Source organism: Bison bison, unplaced genomic scaffold (genome assembly GCF_000754665.1).
Source record: "Bison bison bison isolate TAMUID 2011002044 unplaced genomic scaffold, Bison_UMD1.0 scf7180017864200, whole genome shotgun sequence".
Classification (NCBI taxonomy): domain Eukaryota; kingdom Metazoa; phylum Chordata; class Mammalia; order Artiodactyla; family Bovidae; genus Bison; species Bison bison.
The window spans coordinates 6,802,059-6,803,732 of NW_011494772.1; the positions used below are offsets into that span (position 1 = coordinate 6,802,059).

At 54.3% G+C, this 1,674-nt stretch overlaps 1 protein-coding gene across 1 annotated transcript in view; it reads right to left on the reverse strand.

The window, feature by feature from the left end:
- Nucleotides 1-1,674, reverse strand: part of GATA1 (GATA binding protein 1 (globin transcription factor 1)) — a 3,622-nt gene that overhangs the window by 494 nt on the left and 1,454 nt on the right. The window contains exons 2-5 of the mRNA XM_010844350.1: nucleotides 1,425-1,672; nucleotides 1,175-1,320; nucleotides 523-648; nucleotides 2-93 (exon numbers count right to left, since the gene is read on the reverse strand). Coding sequence (XP_010842652.1) covers nucleotides 2-93; nucleotides 523-648; nucleotides 1,175-1,320; nucleotides 1,425-1,672 — 612 coding nt within the window. The remainder of the gene's footprint in view (nucleotide 1; nucleotides 94-522; nucleotides 649-1,174; nucleotides 1,321-1,424; nucleotides 1,673-1,674) is intronic.

Sequence of the window (1,674 nt, forward strand, 5' to 3'; positions counted from 1 at the left end):
TAGGCTGGATCCCCGTTTCTTTTTCCCTTTCCCAGATGCCTTGCGGTTTCGAGTCTGGATACCATCCTTCCTCATGGTCAGTGGTCGGTTCACCTGCCAAGAGGGAGGCCATGGCTGTTTCCCAGCTCCACATCTTGCTCTATGACTCCTCCAGGGATGACCAATTCACCCCACTTTTAAGAATAGAGAACTTATTCAAGGATTAGGGAATGTGCCCCTGATATGACAAGAATCCTGAAGTTTTCAGGCTGTGCGTTTGGGAAAGCCTCTCAGGTTGATGGGAGCTGCCCCTGGTCTAGGGCAGGGCAGGGGAGTGGAAATTAGCTGATGGCCTAGGGAGGAGGTGACAGGTGGGAATCAGGAGAGAGGGTGGAGGGGTGAGAGGGAATGGGGGGGTGGAGGAAGGGTGAAGGAGAAGGAAGGAAGAAAATAGCTAGTGGATAAAGGAAGGGGGAAGGGTGGAGGGGAAGGAAGGGAAATGGGAGGAAGGAGAGGAGGGAGGCTCCACGAGCCCCGGGTCACCTGGTGTAGTTTGTAGTAGAGGCCGCAGGCGTTGCACACAGGGTCCCCGCTGGCGTTTCTCCGCCACAGTGTCGTGGTGGTTGTCTGGCAGTTGGTACACTGGGTCCCTGCCCTTTTGCTGACAATCTAGGGGAGAGAGCAAGTAAGTATGGACACGCTGCTGGGTGGAGGACCAAAGAGGTGAGGGTCAGGTTGAGGGCAGGGTTTGCTTCAGGACGAGGGCTAGGGTTTCTGTGTGGGTGAGGACAGGGCCTCCCTGCCAGGATAGGCATTTGGGGTGTTTTATAGGGCACTACACAATTTGCATGTAACTTTGGCCATCCACTGAAATCATTATGGGAATTAGAAGTAATCATGATTCCCCCACATTCCAGCCAGTTCAACCAACACATCTGAGGAGGGTCTCAATCAATCCCTAGTGCTTCAAAGTGCCCCAAGGTGATCCCAGTGTGACACAAAGGAAGAAAAGTGCAGGGAGAGAATAGAATTCCTGCTGGCACCTATGTTGTTTGGTCAAGGATAAGAGATACTGTACACAGCTGGTTTCCTGGGTGGATGGGGAAGGAGCGGAACGTGTGGGTTCTTATAGATCATCAGGACTGGGATTTCTGTGAAGGTTGAGAACAGCAGGGATGGGAGGGCTTGGTGTTACCAGGCGCTTCTTGGGCCGGATGAGGGGCCTGTTCTGCCCATTCATCTTGTGATAGAGGCCACAGGCATTGCACAGGTAGTGGCCTGTCCTGTCCCGCCGCCACAATGGTGTCGCCGTTGCTCCACAGTTCACGCATTCTCTGGCCTCTGGTGGAGTAGACAGAGGGGAAGAAGGAGTTAGTCTCAGACCAGCTCTCCCTTTGGTCACCCCCACCAACCTCAACCTCCCAGTCCCTTTTTGAGAACCTCACCGCAGGGGGTTAGGGGCAGAGTTCCACGAAGCTTTGGGGAGGAATAAGGTGCTGGATTGAGGGGGCTCCCAGTGGGAGAAAAGTAGGTACTAGAAAAGTCAGGACCCCCGTAGGCACTGCTAGGGACTGGAATTGATGAAGGTGGTGCAGTCCCCAGTGTCAAGAGGTCTGGACTCATCCGCTCCGTCTTTAAGGTCTCCAGGAAGCTGCTTCCCCCTTTCCCATCCAGATCTTCTGAGGCCTGGGGAGA